Raw genomic sequence first — 19,283 nt, forward strand, 5'->3', positions numbered from 1 at the left:
GCCTTACCCCGTACGCCACAGCACTGGCCCCACAGCAGCAGTTTTGAAATTAAAAATGAACCATGCTTCTCATTCTTTAGAGTTGAGAGAGTGTTTTTGAAGTCTGTTGGGAAGAGGAGCACAGCCACATAATGGTCCACATGATGAGTCAGAACCTAGGTCCTCAGATTCTTGAAGGAAAGAGGAGAACATAGGGAATCATGGGGTGGTAGGAGTGCCCTCAGTGAATCCCTGGACATCTACCTAGGAAGGTGAGGGAGGTAGCCACTAAAGCCTTAATGACAAAGATTAGCGACCTGTCACCCAGCCCAGTTAGAGTTGACACAAAGTGGGCTTGTGTGAGAACCACCGACTAAAGATTGCAGTTACTCCTACATCTGAAGCACAAGCCTATGTGATAAAGGCATCATGGAATCTCTTTCTTTTTTATTCTGGGAGTTATATCCTGTGCATGTATTTTCTTGAGAAATGTGTGTGGCAGACATGGATCTCCTGTTTACTTAGCTTAGCCTCAGTTCAAGGGAGTTCACTGACTGAGCATCCTGAACACTAAGTAGCAGGTCATTTTCTGTGTAACCTGGGGAGAATTAAAAGTTACACTAAATTGTACAGAATTGTAGATAATTTAAGGGAAACTCAAAGGTAACTTTATATGTAATTTTTTCTGGACTGCTGACTTAGAAGATGACTTTCATGGAATATGTGACTTGACTCTGTAGCTACATGGGGTGTTTTAAAACTTTTCAGCTACATTCCCGAATCTGATAGACTTTTGTGACCAGGGGCTTGGGCTTGCATAGTGAGTTTATAATCCCTGTTTTAGTGGGGAAAATGAATTCTAAGTTTTAAATATCTGAATTGGAAACAAACTCATGAGTTGTCTTTTGTAAGTACTTGACAAATTCTTTGTAACTGCCCACATACTGCTATGTGTAACAGCTATGTTCTCAGCTCTTATGATTAATATTTTTCATATTTTTGATGTTCAAAAGATATTTTCTCTGAGTATATAAACATTTTATTTTCTCTCCTTTTAGTTATTTGTCTTCAGGGAAATTAGGGATCCAGAAAAAAGTTTGGAGCTCATACTAGCATGGCGAACCTGTTGAAAACAGTGGTGACTGGCTGTTCATGTCCCTTACTTAGCAATTTGGGACCCTGTAAAGTTCTACCTGGGAAGAAGGATTTTTTACGAACATTTCATACTCATCAGGCACTGTGGTGTAAAGCCCCTGTCAAACAAGGTAAAGTCTCACTTTAGTGTTTTTAAATCAAACCTTCAAGTCATAGAAACTAATAGATTAATTGCTGATGATTGGTAAATGGAAAAGCCTTGCAGTTTTGTGACCTGGTGCTTGTGACCGATCATTGTAAATGAAAAAACAGTGAGTGCTGTCTTATATTTTCCAATTTTCCATGTATAGAAGTTCCTAATTGCCAGTGCTAATAGAGAATCAAAGGTAATGGAAAAAGAAAAAAAAAAAAGCACCAGCAGAGTTGTACATAGGCACTCATTGCTCATAGTAACCATTTCCTCACCAGTCCTTCCCCCTGGTTAGTATTGGGGAATTTTACCATATGTAGCTCATTTGTGCTCAGGAATTAGGAGTTCAGTGTATTAACTGATCTACATTAATGCTTCCTAGTTTAGTAAATAGCATTATCATTATTATTAGTATTATCATTATTATTAGTAGTAAATAGCATTATCACAATTGCTCAAGTCAGAAATCTTGGAGTCATATGTCCTCTAACTCAAATCTAGAGTCTGCCCTTTTTTTCATTGTCACCTTTGTCACCTTGGTCCAAACGATCACCATCTGTTACCTGGCTAATGTAATGCTCCAGTCTCCTAAATGATCCCTGTGCTTTCTAACTCTGTCCCCCTACAGTCTGTGCTACACGTATGAGACTGCTCTTTAAAACACAAGATCATGTTACTCTTCTACTTCTTCTAATTCATACACAGAAAAGGCAGTTTTGCCCAAGGACCATACCAGCAGTTCTGTCTACCCCTCCGTGACCAGAACTCAGGCATATGGCTGGCATTTGTAGTTGTAAGATTCAGACATTTAGTCTTTTGTTCCAGAAGGCAACATATCTAGCTAGAAATGACATTAGGTGGAGAAAATCAGTGGGTATTTGGGAAGCCGTGTTTGTCACAGAGAATAATGCCCTTTCTTTTTAAAGTTCATAATACTATTTGGCTATTCATCAAGGACTCCTACACTGCTAGGCATTTTGAGTTTTCATGTCTGCCTTGAATAGATTTTATAACCTCTTTTCTTGATGTTTTAAGGATATTTTGGAGAGGACATTATTTTGCCTATCACATGCCTTATCTTCCAAAGTTGACCAATGAAGCTTTAACAGATACTTAATTCTTGAATATAAAGACAAACTCATGATTTTTAACATATTTGAATATGTTTTACTCCTTTGTCATTAATTAGTATTCCTAGATGCTCAAATTATCTCATTTGGTCAGTGGGAGCCCTTTATTTTTGACATGACTTCAGTCATCTTTGTTCACTTTTTTGACTTTTGGTTAGTAGGGCCTAAAAGTAATCTGGAGTTGTCAGATAATTAACTTCAGATAAATAACTATGTTATTTAACATAGCACATCAATCCCAGAATTTGCCAACTTTTAATTATTTTTCTAACTGTCCTTCAAGTAAGGAGTAAGAGCTGGCATTTGATTGCCTTTGGTTTGCTCTAAATTATTACCACATAAGTAGTGTGGGCTCTAAGACCATGTTAAAATTCCAATATTTCTAAATTGACTTGATCTCTCTGAAGTTGCACTTAATGAACTTCTCTGTAGAGATGATTTGATTCATTTTTAAAATACGTATATTCAGAATTCAGGTTGCAAGAGTCAATAACCTATACTTTATTAAACCTTATATAGAAACAGCTAGCTGTTTATTTTAAATTGTGTTTATGGGGGCTTGTGCTGTGGCATAATTGGAAAAATTACTGCCTGTAGTGCTGGCATCTCATATGGGCACTGGTTTGAGTCCCCGCTGCTCCACCTACAATCCAGCTCTCTGCTATGGTGCAAGAAAGGAGTAGAAGGTGGCCCAAGTCCTTGGGCCCCTGCACCCACATGAGAGACCTGGAAGAAGCTCCAGGCTTCTGGCTCCAGATTGGCCCAGCTCTGGTTGTTGTAGCCATTTAGGGAATGAACCAGTGGGTTTCTCTCTCTCTCCTCTCTGCTCTGTAGCTCCACCTTTCAAATAAATAAATAAATAAATCTTTTTAAAAAATGTGTTTATGCCCACATATTGAGTAAAACAGCAGGAGAAAGCAATGTTATTTAGCTGTGTTATATGGACTCTTTTGGGGTTGCAGGGCACAGAATCACATCAGATTATATTTTTTGGGGAAGCATGAGAGCTTCCATTCATCTGGTTCTTGGAGTAGTGGGACATCATACTGGCTTTCATAGCTAAGACTCATATTCTCTCTATAAATGTCCACTATGATGTGTCTGCCAAGGTGCTGCTTACCTCCCTTTGATTTCTCCATGGCTGTGCTTACAAATAACTTTTGTATCATTTCACTCTCCTTGGCCCTTTCTGTGAGTCTCCCATTCCAAGTCCTTGAGAGAGAACCCGACTGAGTTTGAGAGTCACTGGCTAGTATGGAGTGTCCTCAGGCAGCACTCCTGTGTAAATCATCTCATAGGCTGGAGCTGCCAGTTTTCCTCATGTCTGCCCTGTAGATGTTTATCTTTGACTCTATTGCTTGTCTCTTGTTTCATCAGCTGTGACTAAAGTATAGATTCTCAAGATACAACATTTGGAAATCTGTGAGGAATTGGCAGGAAATGGACTTTGGGTGTGGCAGGCCATCAAAATGTCTAAGTATAAGATTATTCTTTGAAACAGTGCCTTAGAAGCAGGTATTGTGACACAGCAGGTCGAGCTGCCACTTGGGATGCCGACATCCCATATCTGAGTGCTTCTGTTTCTGATCCAAGTTCCTGCTAATGTGTATCCTGGAAGGTGAAAGGTAATGGCTCAAGTCCTTGGGTTCCTGCAACCCACGTGGGAGACCTGGCTTTGGCGTGCTCAGTCCTATGAGACTGTTGCAGGCATTTGGTGAACAAACCAGGGAATGGAAGATTTCTATCCCTCCACTCCTCTTTGTCCTTTGAAATAAATAACAATAATAAGAAAAAGACAAAACAACAAAAAAGTACATTTCTCATCTTTGTTAAAGGTCAGGACAGAGACCAGAACCTAAGACAGTTGGTTTGAAGTGTGGGAGTTAGCATTCTGAGTGATCGTTCAACCTCCCAGTTGTTTTCCTAAGAATAAACTAAGCTTGTTTTGTGCCTTGAAGGGAGCTGGTTGATTAAAAATAATATTTAGAACTCTCAGGAGAGTAGGCATAAAAATTTCTCATCATCTATCAAAAGTGATAAAAGAATTATGATTGTGAATGAGGTGCATCATTTTAAATAGCAACTTGTGTATGCAGTTTATTTTGAAGGAGAGAGAGAGCCCTTTTCCATTTACTTAACTGTTATTGAGGATATTTTTTGTCTTTGTTTTTATCAATTCTTTTTTGCCTTTGTATGTTTGTAGGAATTCCATATAAGCAACTGACTGTTGGAGTCCCCAAGGAGATTTTCCAAAATGAGAAGCGAGTGGCATTGTCTCCTGCTGGTGTGCAGGCCTTGGTCAAACAGGGTTTTAATGTTGTGGTGGAATCTGGTGCAGGCGAAGCTTCCAAGTTCTCTGATGACCATTATAGAGCAGCAGGTGCCCAAATCCAAGGGACGAAGGAAGTGCTGGCTTCTGATTTGGTGGTCAAAGTAATTATTCCTTTTTTCTTTCCCACTTACGGCATGCTGACTTTCTGAAATACTTTCATAGAAAGATTATTTCTCTGATGCCATAAACCTCCCCCTTTCTCTCTCCTTTGTTTCCTTCCCTTCTCTTTATTTCCTTCCTTCCTTCCTTCCTTCCTTCCTTCCTTCCTTCCTTCCTTCCTTCCTTCCTTCTTTCCTTCCTTCCTTCCTTCCTTCCTTCCTTCTTATATAGTCATATGTACTCATGGGATCTGATACAAATAATTGTATATGTTGATAGGTTGCAGCATGATGTTTTGACACACGCACATACACACAAACACACAGATAATATGCAGTGATTAAATTAGTGTAATTAGTGTATCTGTCACCTCAAACATTTGTCATTTCAGCTTTTCCTAATTTCAAACAAGGCTGTTTTCTCAAAAAAATGGTTGCATTTGGGGAATATTTTTCATGCTCCTCTAGAACTTTTATCAGGCTATGTGATCCGTGTTTAACCATGAGGACATGAAAAGTGATCTTCATTTTTATATTTGCTATGTGGAAATTCCCTTTTGATTAGGGAAAATTTGCAGGACATGGTCTAGACATATCCAGAATACCTACAGGTGAGTATTTACTGCTAGAATGGCAAGCAGAAGTGGGCCTCATCCTGGGACTGAGTGCACAGTGATCTGATACCTGATAGTACAATGATTAGCACTGACATAAGTGCTGTCTCCCAGAGTAAGACTACTTGGAGGAAGGCAGCATTGGGCTGAGCAGCATGTAGCCTTAGCTCCTTTAAAAGAGGGTCTTAAGGTAATGTATGGAAGAAATCTATCTGCTGAAGGAGTTTAGAACTAACACATTGGAAGTAAAAATTCACATAGGGAATGAGGGAGAGACTATGGAGTCCAGCATACATGATAACTAAACTTGTACATTAGATCCTAATCCTTCTGCAATCAAGGCAGACAAAGGTATATGAATTACATAACATGGTTATTACAATAGGATAAACTTAAATTTTTTCATGCAGGACAAGCTTTTTTATGTGTGTGTTTTGATAATATCCAGTGAATAATCTGACAGTTGTTTTTATAAAAGACACAAAACAAATTTTTGGTGTAGAAAACTAACAGAATTTATGTCTTGGAGATAAATTGCAATTCAACTAGGGCTTTTTAAAAATTTGGGTACCCGGTTGCCCCTCTTCCAGGCCAGCTCTCTGCTGTGGCCAGGGAGTGCAGTGGAGGATGGCCCAAGTGCTTGGGCTCTGTACCCCATGGGAGACCAGGAGAAGTACCTGGCTCCTGCCATCGGATCAGCGCGGTGCGCTGGCCGCAGCACGCCGGCCACGGCGGCCATTGGAGGGTGAACCAACGGCAAAGGAAGACCTTTCTCTCTGTCTCTCTCTCTCACTGTCCACTCTGCCTGTCAAAAAATAAATAAATAAATAAAGATTTGGGCTTACAGATATTGGTAATAATAACTTGAAGTAAAAGAACTTTGAGAAAATAGAAAAATAAGGATAATTCTAGGGTTCAAAACATTTTGAGATGTACCTCACAAAAAGGGTACACATAAATTTGGGTACACATAAATTAAGGGTACACATAAATTTTGGAAGTGTTGTGTATGTTTGCAGATTTCGCAATGTGTAACCATATTAAAAATATGCTGTGATATCCTCTAATACAAGAGTACTTCAAAAAGTTGACAGAAAATAGAATTAATTGGTGCGAAAACTTTTTTATAACATGTGGAAAATGCATATCATGACAATCTATATGTGAATTTAAAAATGTTTTTGCACAAAATTAAAGCCATACATTTAGTTCTATTTTCCACGAATTTTTTGAAGTGCATTTATATAGAATGTATGTAACCTTTTACAATATTAATTAACTAACTTGACCTTGAGTTCCTCTTTTGTGTCAAATCTAGTTCAAGGAAACAGCCTGTTGCCTGGATTTACTCAGATAGGGACCAGCAGAATAAATTCAGAGTTGTTTTCTAATTTGTACTAAAACTATGTGTAGATTTTCATGGAGAAAAACTAGATCTTGTTAGAGAATCTTAATTAAAGTCCAGAACCTTAGAATTATGTGCATCACCAGATCAACAACTGAAATGGGAATAATAGACCAAGGTGTCTCATGGGAAAATCGAGGTAAAATTCTATGTTAGGATATGACTGATCCAAAGATTTTGTTTGTATTTAAAACATAAGTCCCAGAGGCTATGCTTTCTGTGTTTATTTGCCTAAAAGCAGTGCTGTGCACTGGTAGCTAGTGGAATGACATGAAAATTTACTTTAAATTTGGGCAAAAACATTTAAAAGTAAATGGATTTTAAAAATTTGTCTTTAAAAAAGTAGACATTTCAAGCATATATAGTGTGTTTTCATGGATTTATCTGATACTTTAAAAAATTTCTCTGCTGCTTTCCTAGGCGCATTAGCAGGGAGCTGGATCGAAAGTGGAGCAGCTGGGACTTGAACTGACACCCATACGGGATGCCGGCGCTGCAGGCCAGGGCTTTAACCCACTGCGCCACAGCACCAGCCCAGTATCTGATACTTGTTTACATAACAGAATATATTGTAGGTTTTTGCTAAAACCCAGTTCAACAAGGGTGTTAGTTTCAATTATGTATGTATAAATAGTCATCTGGAATTTTCAGATGATGTAAATCTATACTTAGTGCCATGAAAATTTTAGTCTAAAAACATTCTTAATGTCTGACTATTCCAAATGTTTATGCTTGCCAAAATTAGTAAGGATTGAATCTTTAAGCATGCAACAAAAACTTTCTGTCCATTTATTCTTGGCTAAGTAATGGATTTTGGAGGAAAGGTTTGTTGTAGAATCTCCACATAGACTGTGCATTAATAGGTATGTGTGCTGTTTACTCAAAAAACTCAGTAGGTCATTTGTCAGAGGATAGGTGATATACTTCTTTGTGTATCTTACTTTGCTAAAGAATTTAGTCATTCATTGATGAAATATTTATGTCTAGAGTATTATACCAGTTATGGCATATTATCTAAATTGGCCTATTTACTTTAAAATATGTTTAAAATTTTTGTATTTTTAATCTTTGGTTTGACTTTTTTCTCAGGTACGAGCCCCCATGGTTAATCCAACGTTAGGTATTCATGAAGCTGACCTTTTAAAGGCATCAGGAACACTGATTAGTTTTATTTACCCAGCTCAAAATCCAGACTTGCTAAATAAACTTTCCAAAAGAAAAACAACGGTGCTGGCAATGGACCAGGTTCCAAGAGTCACAATTGCTCAGGGATATGACGCGCTAAGCTCCATGGCCAACATTGCTGGGTAGGTTGATTCTTTTCCATTTCTGTTGAACAGAAGCACAATGGTACTACAGAAACAATCACACCATAGCTGTTCTCTCTTACAATGAGCTTGCTTGTAAAAATTGTTGGAAATTGTAGACTTTGGAGAGAGCACTTAAATTAGTTTTAAGAATCATTTTATTGTTTCACAGCACTTGGATTGGAAATGAACTCTATTGTACACTCTATGGGTAGAAATGAAGTAGTATTTCCATCCACCAAAGGACATAGCTATCAGATTATTTGTGTGAGGAATACATTATATTTCATATGTGTATGTATGCATGTATGTATTATGTTGAAATTGCTTTTTTATAGGTTAAAAATGCCTGAATATTGGCAGTTTCATATGGTTAAATATAATATGTACATATTGGAAGATTTACCATCTTAATTGGATTTTGCTTTGGTAAATTTATAAAATACTTATTGAATAGGAGAAACGTCTGCACAAAAGAGAGTTTCATCTAATGTCAAACTCTGGACTGATAAACTGATGGCTAACTATGTCCTTTAACCTTTAAATCCAAGATGGTTAAAAGCTTCATTTGCCTGGCAGGCACTAATACATTCCCTGTTTATTGCTGGCCATGCTATTAGGGGAGGATTCTAAGACTCATTGTCCTCAGAAGAACTTGGCCATGATTGAGTAATCATGTCTGCCATGGGTGAGGGATAGGGATGACTGCATGAACGCAGTGCAGTGTGTTGCTGACTGCCTTAGCAGGTAGGAGGAATCTGGAAGTGGATAATGCTTGCAAAAGCAGCTCATGTAAGAAGCTATTTGAATTCGCTTTCAAACAGGAAAACTGTTGGTAGTTGACAATAGAATATAAATGAGACAGCAATGAAAGAAAGTGTTAAGGAAAAATACAAGGCCATGAAAAAAAATGAATCACATGAAGAAAACCTTGTATAGCCTAACACATGACCTGAGAGTTTGTTTAGATTTTATATTTTCAGTTGTGATGTATCAAACAGCACAGATTCTACTTTGTCTTTAAACTGCTTACTTTTGATATGAATGAGATGCAGGAAACAAGAATGATCAGTTAAAGTCATGTTTTGTTGTCCTTAATGTAGTGTGGCAAACAATTTGAAGAGATTTTTGTGTGTGGTATAAGTAATTTACCAAGGGACAAAATAAGTTGATTCTTTATTTATTTTGTTTGTAGAAGAGTTATATTATGCAGTGTGGAACTTAAAGTCTTACATAGAAAATGTAAAAAAAAGTAGAATTTTAAAGGATGCTGTTGATTTTGTCACAGGGAACGCACATATGTGAAAGAATGTGAAAACCAGTAGCTCTGGCCCAGTGGCTTTAGTTGCGGAATCTTTTGAGCAAATGAAATATTATGAGGCACTATAAATGTATCTAAGAATGGAATTAGTTGTGCTAGTGTGGAAGTTCTGCCTAGAAACATACTTATTCTCTGTCCTACCCACTGTGGCCCCAGTTCAGTCTGAAGCTTAAACCTTTGGGGACTCACAGGATACAATTTGAAGAATCTGTCTTAGGTCCTGAGCTGTGGTATATTGAAAGGGCATCACGTGAAATGAATCATTTAGTATACATGCCCACATGGTGTGTGATAAATCATTTTTTGTGTAACTGACACACAGCCATCTTACAGTGAAGACATAACTTCTTCCATTTCACTAATGTCCATTTGAGCTGTTTTGCTCTCATCAAGAAAATACCCAGTTTGTCACCTTTCCCCACTATCAGTTCAGTGTTTTCATATATATATATTTCCTGTGTAATCAGTCAGTTTTTGTGATTTTTTTTCAGAATAGCAACTGGCTCTTCTAAAATCCTAATTTCAAAATTAATTCTTTAAAGTGGTCTTTGGAACTTTGTCATATTTGCCCTTTGAAAATTATTAGCACTTCAACTCAGAAGTAAGACTAATAGATAATATATTCTCTCAAATACTGTCTTTCTGCTCTAGTATGAAAAAGTAACAGTGGTGACTCTTATAGGCTTTTGGGTCAATTATTATATAAAAATTATGAGAGAGAAGTTTTGTTGCCAGCTGGCAAGTGGTGTTAACATTAAATAGTTGCATTATATTAGGCAGAGGCAGAGTGAGTATTACTGAGAATGTACAGAAGTGCCTTTTAAGTATAAATTGAAATGAAAATGAAGTTAATGTCAAAAATATCTTATTAAATAAGAGTTGGTGCATGTTATTATCCTTGCATACTTTGTTTCTTTAGCTGAAACACTTAATATTTATTGAACATTGTGACAAGTGTAACATCAGTTATTTCACCTGTATTATTTCATTTTTGTCCTTATAACACTTCTAAGAGACAGATGCTCTTTTGGTGTCCATTTCATAGATGAGAAAAACCAAGGTTTACAGAATTATAGAAATTTTTCCCAGGTCATGAAGTTAACTAGGCTATGAACAGAGACCAGTTTGTCTCAAAATTCCATGCTTTGAACTATTAGAGAATAAGGGGAGTGTTTTTTGTGTCCTGTGATTGGACTCTTATTATGTTAAAGCATATGGCTAATCTAATTTTTTAAACACTTTCCCCCTACTGTTGAAGCATTACATCAATTACATCAAAGAAAATTTGGACAACATAGTGAAGTAAATGAAAGTTGGGAGGATGTGTGGTTCCAACACCTAAAGCCTACCATTGTATTTTCTTGTCTTTCCTTCATTGCTTTTTCTATCTCAACAAGTCTTTTGCAGTATTTGTTCTAAAGAATCTAGGCAACATGGTGGATAAGAGTCTGCCTCCATAGGTAGGCTTCCCGCTTAGACTTCTGACTCCAGCACTTAGCTGAGTGACCTGCCACAAGTCTCTTCATTTCACTTTGTATCTCAGTTTCCTAACCCAAAAAGTAAGGATAATAATTGTACCCATCTATAGGCTTGTTGCAAAGGTGAAAGGGGTAAGTATATATTTGTAAATAAAAGTTAGAACCTGTTCTTGCCACCTAATGTAATATCAATGTTAGTTACACTTAGCTTTTGACATATAAGTCTAACAGCTTTCATTTTATGAAACTATTAATCTGTTTATTTATTTTCTAAGTTATAAGGCTGTTGTCCTAGCAGCAAATCATTTTGGACGATTTTTTACTGGTCAGATTACAGCTGCTGGGAAAGTTCCTCCAGCTAAGGTAGGTATTCCTTTAATGTTTCTTCAGAATGTTAATTAAAAGTAAAGGTATATTAAACAAAGTACTTTAGAAAGTTCTTGGGAAAATGGAGTGAAAAGATGTACTTGTTTTGGTGTGCAAAATTTTGAAATCCAAAAAATTTTGAAATCCACTCATAATTTTTTCATAATACATACCTTTCCTGAACTTTGTGAAGACCTCTTGTATATATGAATTTAAAAATGTTTTTGCACCGGGGCCGGTGCTGTGGCTCACTTGGCTAATCCTCCGCCTGTGGCACCGGCATCCTATATGGGCGCCAGGTTCTAGTCCTGGTTGCACCTCTTCCAGTCCAGCTCTCTGCTGTGGCCTGGGAGGGCAGTGGAAGATGGCCCAAATGCTTGGAGGAATGCCAGGAGGAAGCACCTGGCTCCTGGCTTTGGATTGGAACAGCGCCGGCCATAGTGGCCATTTGGGGAGTGAACCAACGGAAGGAAGACCTTTCTCTCTGTCTCTCTCTCTCACTGTCTATATGTCTATAACTCTACCTGTCAAATAAAAAAAATTTTTGCACCAAAATAAATGCACCTTTTAATTTAATTTTCCATGAACTTTTTAAAAGTGTGCTCATATAGTTTTAAAGTATATTTATTTAAAAATTCTTATTATATATTAGCCTCGCACTGATGACTTTTTATGGTATGTACAAATATAGGGTTGAGCTTCAAAGCTGAACATTCAGTGTGACCACTGCTTGCAATACCCACATCTGGTATCACAGTGCTGGTCTGAATTCTGGCTACTCCACTTCCAACCTAGCTTCCTGATAATTTTTGCACGTGGATGGCAACAAATGATAGCTCAAATGCTTGGGCACATGCCACCCACATGGGAGAACTGGATGGACTTCTTGGCTCCTGGATTTGGCTTTGCTTGGCCTCCGCACTGGCTGGTGTGGGTATTTGGGAAGTGAACCAGAAGATGGAAGATTCTCTCTCTCTCTCTCTCTCTCTCTCTTCTTTTCCCTCTCTCTCTTTCTTCCTCTCTTTCACCCTCTCTCTGCTTTTCAAGTAGATAGAAATAATCATTTGTTCAAAGAAACTGGACATTTACAATTGCTTATAAAAATGAATTTGATCTTTTTTGGAAGTTCCAGTGAGTTCCACTGTCATTTTCTGTTTCTGACTTACTAACTTGAACCTTTAAAGGGAATTTAGATAACTTGTTCTGTATGGCCTATTTATTACTATTTTTTTTTTAAAAAAGCTTCAAGATGCTATTTAGCAAACTCTGGGTTTCTTAATTATTGTGACTTTTGGTTCATAGAAACGACTATGGTTTCTTTATTCTTTGTCAATTTTTGGAGCTAGAGGACAAAAAATGGGAGATGATGTAATCAGGGCATTTGACTAAGGGAATTTTTATGATGTACAACATGTTTTGAAGTATATATATACACATTATGGAATGGTTAAATATAGATAATTAACAAATGTATTGCCTCACATAGTCGTTCTTGTGGTGAGAACACTATACATCTGTTCTCTTTATATTTTTCAAAGATACAACATATGATTAACTGTAGTTGTCTTGATGTATAATAGGTATCTTGAAATTTATTCCTCTATCTTACTATACTCATATATTCTTTCTTTTTTGAAATGTATTTATTTATTTGGAAGGAAGAGTTACAGAGAGGCAGAGAGAGAGAGTGAGGGAGAGAGAAGTCTTCCATCTGCTGGTTCACTCCCCAAATAGTTGAAACCACCAAAGCTGGGCCTGTCTGAAGCCAGGAGCCAGGAGCTTCTTCTGGGTCTTTCACACGGGTGCAGAGGCCCAAGGACTTGGGCTGTCTTCTACTGCTTTCTCAGGCCATAGCAGAGAGCTGGATTGGAAGTGGAGCAGCTGGAACTTGAACCAGTGCCCATATGGAATGCCAAGGCTGCAGGTGGTGGCTTTACCTACTATGCCATAGCACTGGCTGCTGCAATCATGTATGCTTGTTATTTTTTGATTCAGGATAACTTGGCCTAGTCCTGTGCTTTGTATTTATTTTGTGAATGGGTACCTCATCAGTTTGTGGGAAAAACTGAATTATAAGATAAGTTTAGGGGGAGTGAACCAGTACATAGAGGGCTTCTCTCTCTCTCTCTCTCTCTCTCTCTGCCTCTCTGCCTCTCTGCCTCTCTGTAACTCTGCCTTTCAAATAAATAAATACATCTTAAAAAAGAGGTAAGTTTATTTTGGGGCAAAAAATTCTTGAAATTCATGCAGTTTTTCTTAGTACACATTTTCCATGAACATTTGGAAGATCCTTGTATTTTGCTTTGTTTCTTTTTCTTTTCTTTTCTTTTTTTTTTTTTTTTTTTTGGGAATTAGTGGAGCTTTTGTGTGCAGCAGGGTTGGCCTCTTGGAGCCAAGAGCTTGCTTGTTCACTTTTCCTCTTTGTCCTATGTACTTTCTCACTCTCCCTAGCAAACCGTCCTCATCAAGATCCAGTTCACAGGATCTCTGAGACCCTGTATGGGGTCACTGGAGCACAGTTTGATTGGTCTAGTCTTCTCAAATAGGCAGAAGGAAGCTTGGGCAGGATGGGTGGGTGGGAATTTGTAAGCTTCACTGTTTCTGTGGGTGGCATTTATTTCTACAGGAACAATAAGCTGCCTTGAATTGACTGTTTATGGGATGTATAACAGACTTTTTTTCTGGAAGGCCCTTTTCAGACTAGAGACAACATTGTTCTTGCTTTATTTCTTAGAATGTGGGGGGAGGGGGCTGTTGTTCCTGAGGAATTTTGTGGTTCTCTTGACTGTACCTTTCATGGTTAGGGAGAGTAGTTACATTGCTTTATGTTTCAGGTACAGTTTGTTCAAAATATTGCAGAATTATATGGTTGGTTAATGACAGTTCCTTTTAGAAGCATTTGAGCTCAAAATAGGGCTTGAGATAGATGTTTCAGTCTAGTTGTACCCATCTTTGAAATGTGCTTTGATATTTTGTGAAGATGGAAAAACCTTAGAATTTGGGAGAAGAGAAGAAGTTAACATGTCACATGGAATTTCTTAAAAAATAGCTTTTTTACAGTGGGAGAGAACCTGTTAATCTTTAACTTGTGTAAAACCAATTGTGCCTTTGTAGCTTTTCCACTGATACGTAACAGACTTTAATGGACAAGCTATTTTTTATTGAAGGTTGATGACCTTTGCCAGCAATTGTTCCTTTGGTAAACTTTAAAAACAGTGATGATTTAGCCAAAGAATAGTCCATCCCCTCATGCCGTGTGTTGAGCGCTGATCACCACGACCTCAGCTCTGCCATGTGTTGAAAGCTGATTATATACCAATGTACCGATAACTATTAGCTGGTGATTTTTTAAATAATCAATTGATAATGAACTTTATTTAACACATAACTGGTTTTGTCTTCTTTCCCAGATTCTCATAGTTGGTGGTGGTGTTGCTGGGCTGGCTTCTGCAGGTGCAGCAAAATCGATGGGTGCAATTGTTCGAGGATTTGACACGAGGTGAGTACTTTATTAGTGATTGATGTGGTGAGAAAACATCTTGTTTCAAATGGGTTATTTTATACTTTCCTTAGAATTTATAAATTGAAAAAGCACATGGAGACTGATCTATAAGCCCTTTGCATTTAAAAATATTCCCACTTTCAAAAAGTAAACTTAGAGTGAAAACATATTGCTTACTGGAAAAAAAAAAACATGGAAGTAACTAGCCTTAGTACAGCATAAATAATAATAATAATAATAGTGATAATAATAAAAGAATTCAAAACTACCAACTCATACTTCTTTTTTTTTTTTTAATATTTTTATTTTATTTGAGCGTTAGAGTTACAGACAGTGAGAGAGAGAGAGACAGAGAGAAAGGTCTTCCTTCCGTTGGTTCACTCCTCAAATGGCCACAGTGGCTGCAGCTGTGCCAATCCGAAGCCAGGAGCCAGGAGCTTCTTCGAGGTCTCCCACATGGATGCAGGGGCCCAGGGACTTGGGCCATCTTCTGCTTTTCCAGGCCATAGCAGAGAGTTGGACTGGAAGTGGAGCAGCCAGGACTAGAACTGGCACCCATATGGAATGCTGGCGCTGCAGGTGGAGGATTAACCCACTGTACGACGGTGCTGGCCCCTCACAGTTCTGTTTCATTGTATGGATTGGCCATGGCACCAGAGTTACATCTGTCCTGAGATTCAAACACGTTGCTCTACTTGTCCTACTTCTGTTCACAGTGGTTTTAGGCACTAGGTAGGCCATGAACAAAGATGTCTGAAGAAAGAGACTGCCATAGGAGACATCTCAAAGCACAAAGTGAGTAGACCAGGCTGGGGGTGGGAGGCAGGTCTGGTACCCTGCCTTAAATGGACTGAAGCAGATAAATCTGCCACGGCAACAGTTCCCAGGTACTTCACTTAAGAGTAGGAATACATAAATAATAATAATAATAACTATTATTATTATTACATTGTTTATGCTAAGGCTCTTGCTTTTAATGTGAGGGTAGAGTTGCATATCTTTATTTGGTAATTTTAGAGTCCCTAGTTGGAAGTAATGGATTATGTTCATTGTATATATTTTTAAAGAAGATATGTATACATTTTCTTAGATTGTCTTTAAAGACAAGTTTAATTAAAATTCATTTTCATTGCTGAAGATACTAGATCCTGGATCTTATTAAGTGCTTATTGAGTTCTGTTTTCTTTTTTTTTTTTTTAAAGATTTATTTATTTGCAAGTCAGAGTTACACAGAGAGAGGAGAGGCAGAGAGAGAGAGAGAGAGAGAGAGAGAGAGAGAGGTCTTCCATCCAATGGTTCACTCTCCAGATAGCCGCAACAGCTGGAGCTGCGCTGATCCGAAGCCAGGAGCCAGGAGCTTCTTCCGGGTCTCCCACATGGGTGCAGGGGCCTAAGGACTTGGGCCATCCTCTACTGCTATCCTGGGCCATAGCAGAGAGCTGGACAGAAAGTGGAACAGCCAGGTCTCAAACTGGCGCCCATATGGGATGCCGGCGCTTCAGGCCAGGGCGTTGACCTGCTGCGCCACAGCACCAGCCCCATAGTTCTGTTTTCATTTATGTATTGCAGTCCTTTCTGAAGCTGTGACATGAGATTATGTATTATCATTTGAGGGCAGTACTACTGCCAGTCTTGAATATAGACTGATTAAAAAACCCTGAATGCTGAATGTTGGAAAGAATGTGACTTTTCAGAGTGAAGAATATTCCGCAGAACACTGCTAACAGTCTTTACCTGGAGTTGAGAGAATTGATGTTCTGATAAATAGCTGCCATGTGAAATGAGAAAATAGGCATTTCCAAAGTAACCAGGACACAAGCCAAAGGGAGTCAGAGATAACCATGCCATTAGTCCTGCCTTTTCCTTTCTGATGCTGCTGATGGGAAGTTTTCTCAGGACCTCCAAGCCTGTAGAAAGCAGGCTATTCATGTTTCCCTTGAAGTGGACAATAGTGGTGAAATATAAATGTATGTATTTGACCTAGACATGGTTTGAAACGTGGTGGAGGGTGAACTAGTGAGAATTTTAGTGTGTGGATGTCATTGTTTTTGTCTGCAGAATAGACTGCTACAAAATAGCTGTTGCATAACTATTTATATTTATTATACAAATAATTCACTTGTACAGTAAGAAAGATGTAGCTGAAATAATATTTTGCTTTTCTAAAAATTATTGTTCATTAGGCAATCTAGTCTTATTTTGAGACTAGCAATTGATATCACATTATAAATATGAAATCCAAATATATTGGAAATCACAGTTGATTTAAAATTCTTGCTGGACAACTGATACACTTTTTCAGTTAAGCATTTTCAGATTTACGGACAACTCAGTGATATTAATGGGAAATGATTTTTAATTCTTTCAAACAATAACTAGGAGAGTCTCCTCTTAACAGTAGTGATGATCTTGTTTAATACCTATATTACAAAGCTTAGAAATATAAAAATTTTACTTTATTATTATAAAAACATGATTATCCCTTCAATTAAGAATAATATAAAAAATTAGAAATGTGAAAATTAAGTACCCTAAATCTTACTGCCAGGAGTTAGCTGTTCATAATTTAATATATTTCTTTTTCCACACATGAATTAAAAATGTAATTTTACTAATAGTACTATTTAACCTTTTTCCATTCACCTGTAGATCCTGAAGACATTTCCCTTTCTATAAATATTTCTAATGGTTGCATAGAATTATGTTGTATAAAAGTATAATGATTTATTTAACTAGTCCTCTATAAATGGACATTTTTTCTTTCTATAAACAATATTTTGTTTGTTGTGTGTATATGCATATATCTGTGTATCCATCTCGTTATTTCCTTAAGATAAATTTCTAGAAATGGAATATTGGCATTAAAAGACATATACATTATAAGTTATGATGTGGTATTTTAAAATGATATTTTGTGGACAAAAATATAGCAGTAAAGATTGTCAAATAGTGTTTATATTTATAGTGATACATATTTATTATTAGAAACTACAAAAAAGTGGAAGGAAGAAAATAAAAATAGTTTTTATGAATCTGTCAGCGAGATACAATTGTTGGTGATGTGTCAGTATAAATTCTTGAGAGTTTTATCTACCTTTTGAACAAAAATGAGATTCTTTGGAAAAATGTGTATATACACATACATATATCTAGGGTGCTCAAAAAGGTCACAGAAAATGTGTTTTCTGAACCACTACAAATGGATTTCAAAGTGTTTTTGGACCAAGGTAAGCTTGTCTTTTCATTCCATTTCCACAAAAGTTCTGAAGTCTGCCCATGCACATGCGTGTGTATAATTTTTACATTTTTTCTTAATAATAGGCATTTCTTAAACTTTTGAAAAGATTTGTATCCCTGTGGCTGCAAGGGATGGAAAAGAACAGCTCAAACCAGCTTAAACCACCAAGAAATGTATCATTTCCTCTAACTGAAAATCCACAAGAAGGGCTCCCTTTCACATGAGAGTCAGCAGCATACTGGTGCTATCAGGGGTGGGAACTTTCTGTTTCTCCTCTCTGCTGTCCTCAGCTTTGGCTTCCTCTTAAAGCATATAACACTTGTGGTTGCAACTTGACCTCCAGAAACAATCTGAGCTACTAGACTCCTTGTTCGAGCCAGCAGAGGGAACATCTTGTTCAACAATGGACTCTATGTCCTACCCTTCATGCATACCCTTCATACATACCGTGAACATGATGGTCCCTAAGGATTTGTTGGCTCAGGCCTCAGTTTCCAACGACTGGTAGCTCTTGCTAAAAATATAGCTTCTGCTCTCTTTGCTGGAGATTATAATTCAGTAGGTCTGAGGAGAGGCCTGGAAATGTGAATTTTTAATAAGTAACTAGAGTGATTGTTGTCATTAGGGAAGTTTAGAATTTACTGTAGACAAATGGATATTACTGAGTTAAACAGCATTGTCACTGAGCTGAGGTCTTCGTTGGTTCTGTATTCCAACCAGGATACAGTGACTAGATAACATTTATTTAGTTTTTTAAACTGAATGTATTTTTAAATAATTTAAATTTGCTAGCTTTTTACATTTTATCATTTACCAGTTAATGTTTCACAAGCACAATTTAGTGGGATGCGGTACAAATTTACTTCACTAAAATATTTCTAGGAGAGTCATTTATGTGGAAAATGTCCTCAATAAGTACACATTTAAAACAGAATATTCACAAATAAAAAAATTTCAACTTGAGTGATTTTAATTATATCAAATGCTAATGCATATTAGCACGTCATCATCAGCATTGGGGCCACAGGAAACAAAATTTATTACTGGGATTGACAATGGTGAAATTCCTTTAGCAATTTAACTAAGGAGTTGGAATTTCCTATCATTTTCTTTTTTCATAAAAATATTATTATAAAATTTGTACCTTGCCTTTAGAAAAATATTGAAACAGTTTTCTGGAGGAATGCAAAAAACCTTTTTTTAAAAATAACAGTTTTATTTTTACTTT

At 37.2% G+C, this 19,283-nt stretch overlaps 1 protein-coding gene across 8 annotated transcripts in view; it reads left to right on the top strand.

Annotated features, from left to right (window-relative positions):
- NNT (nicotinamide nucleotide transhydrogenase) overlaps nt 1-19,283 on the top strand; it is a 107,447-nt gene that overhangs the window by 4,652 nt on the left and 83,512 nt on the right. For all 8 annotated transcript variants that reach the window (XM_008262180.5, XM_008262181.5, XM_008262179.5 and 5 more), the window contains exons 2-6: nt 1,038-1,244; nt 4,598-4,827; nt 7,933-8,150; nt 11,225-11,312; nt 14,726-14,814. In XM_008262180.5, the coding sequence (XP_008260402.1) occupies nt 1,094-1,244; nt 4,598-4,827; nt 7,933-8,150; nt 11,225-11,312; nt 14,726-14,814 (776 nt within the window). In that variant the 5' untranslated portion in view covers nt 1,038-1,093. The remainder of the gene's footprint in view (nt 1-1,037; nt 1,245-4,597; nt 4,828-7,932; nt 8,151-11,224; nt 11,313-14,725; nt 14,815-19,283) is intronic.

The sequence above is a fragment of the Oryctolagus cuniculus genome, chromosome 14, assembly GCF_051225735.1.
Source record: "Oryctolagus cuniculus isolate XC-2025 breed Fujian yellow rabbit chromosome 14, ASM5122573v1, whole genome shotgun sequence".
Lineage (NCBI taxonomy): Eukaryota > Metazoa > Chordata > Mammalia > Lagomorpha > Leporidae > Oryctolagus > Oryctolagus cuniculus.